This window comes from Mus musculus, chromosome 9, assembly GCF_000001635.26.
Source record: "Mus musculus strain C57BL/6J chromosome 9, GRCm38.p6 C57BL/6J".
Classification (NCBI taxonomy): domain Eukaryota; kingdom Metazoa; phylum Chordata; class Mammalia; order Rodentia; family Muridae; genus Mus; species Mus musculus.
Genome location: NC_000075.6, coordinates 40,099,907 through 40,101,822, shown reverse-complemented (window position 1 = coordinate 40,101,822; position 1,916 = coordinate 40,099,907). Strand labels below are relative to the sequence as shown.

The window sequence follows — 1,916 nt, the reverse complement described above, 5'->3', positions numbered from 1 at the left end:
AAATGTTATCCCTTTTCCTGGTTTCTCCTTAAAAACCCCCCTATACCATCCCCTCTCCCCCTGCTTCTATGAGGGTGTTCCCCGTCCCTCTTTTCCATCCTGGCATTCCCCTACGCCCACTCTGTGGATTTTGAAAATTGAACTCAAGTCATCATGATGGGTGGGAAGTATCTTTGTCTGCTGAATCATCTTTTCTTGATATTCTTATGTTAAATAAAATAGTAGACATTTGCCCAGAAGGTGCAGAGATAATTATTTTAGAGGAGTTTGCAGTGCTTTTAATGGGTATGCCCATTTTCCTTGGCAGGCTCACTGACCAGGTCACACCAGGCAGATGAATCCAGCAAACCATTCCCAGGTGGCCACGTTCTTCCTCCTGGGTCTCTCTCAGGTATGGGAGCTTCGGTTCCTATTCTTCACTGTCTTCTCAGCAGTGTATCTTTTGACTGTCACTGGCAATCTTCTTATTGTGGCCATAGTGACCTCTGACCCGCGTTTGCACACAACTATGTATTTCCTCTTAGGCAACCTTTCATTCTTGGACTTCTGCTACTCGTCCATCACTGCCCCCAGGATGCTGGTTGATTTGCTCTCACACAGCCCCACCATTTCCTTTGGTGCCTGCTTAACTCAGCTCTTCTTTTTCCACTTCATTGGAGGCATCAAGATATTCCTGCTGACTGTCATGGCGTATGACCGTTACATAGCCATTTCTCAGCCCCTACGCTACACACTAATTATGAATCAGACAGTCTGTGGGATCTTCATGGCAGCCTCGTGGGTGGGTGGTTTTATCCACTCCATTGTACAGGTTGGACTGACTATCCATCTGCCATTTTGTGGTCCCGACAAACTGGACAACTTTTATTGTGATGTTCCACAGCTGATCAAATTGGCCTGTACCGATACCTTTGTCTTAGAGCTTCTGATGGTGTCTAACAATGGCTTGGTCACTCTCATGTGTTTTCTGGTGCTGCTGGGCTCCTACACAGCCCTGCTTGTGATGCTCCGAAGTCACTCAAAAGAGGGTCGCAGCAAGGCCCTGTCTACCTGTGCCTCTCACATTACTGTGGTGACTATAATTTTTGTACCTTGCATTTACATCTATGCAAGACCTTTTAGGACATTCCCCATGGACAAGGCAGTTTCTGTGCTATACACAATGGTCACCCCCATGCTGAATCCTGCCATTTATACCCTGAGAAATAAAGAAGTGATTGTAGCCATGAAAAAGCTATGGAGGAGGAAGAAGGATTTTCTTGGTTCCTCAGATCATTGACTGCTTAGCAGAAGACAGAATTTAAAGAACTGAAAAATGATCCAGAAAATGCACAAAGTAGACAAAACTTCATGCCTTTTAAAACTGTATTTATGCCTTAATTTTTTTTTAATCACAGTTAATTTCTGATGTCTAGAACAGGGGTAGAATATTCTAGAACTGTTAGGTGCCTTCTAGAAAAACAGAAGCAACTGTTACATAGTTTAGGGAGGACATTCCAGGATGAAGGTGATGTTGAGCACACTAAGATGTTTCAGTTTGCACTGCAATATCCCCACAAGTAAGGGAGCTGGTGACTTTTTCCTGATACTTCTTGAACACAAATTGAAAGATATTTTTTTCAATTTCTTGGAGGCAGATGGGGGTCTAATGATTAAAATAAATGTACAAAATACTATCTCTACTTCAAGAGGCTGAATGACTACCAATGAAGAAAGAAAATTACCTTGAACAAGTTAGTTTCACCCTTACAGTCACCTTAAGGTCATAGTTGTCACTGTCATTATGTCTGTAGGGTTAATGTGACCAGGGGAATGGGCCTGGAGCAAGAGTGAGGTTGGAACATGTGTTCAAACCTGAGAATCTCATCTTGAGACCAGCAGGAGTAAAGATCTCTCCCTCTCTGTTCTGGGCCTGC

The 1,916-nt window shown here is 43.5% G+C and overlaps 1 protein-coding gene across 1 annotated transcript; it reads left to right on the top strand.

Moving 5' to 3' along the window:
- Positions 1-334: 334 nt before the first annotated feature.
- Olfr984 (olfactory receptor 984) lies at positions 335-1,279 on the top strand. The gene has a single exon (NM_146608.1). It carries the CDS (start codon positions 335-337, stop codon positions 1,277-1,279), a length of 945 nt encoding a protein of 314 aa, NP_666819.1.
- The last annotated feature ends 637 nt before the right edge of the window (positions 1,280-1,916 follow it).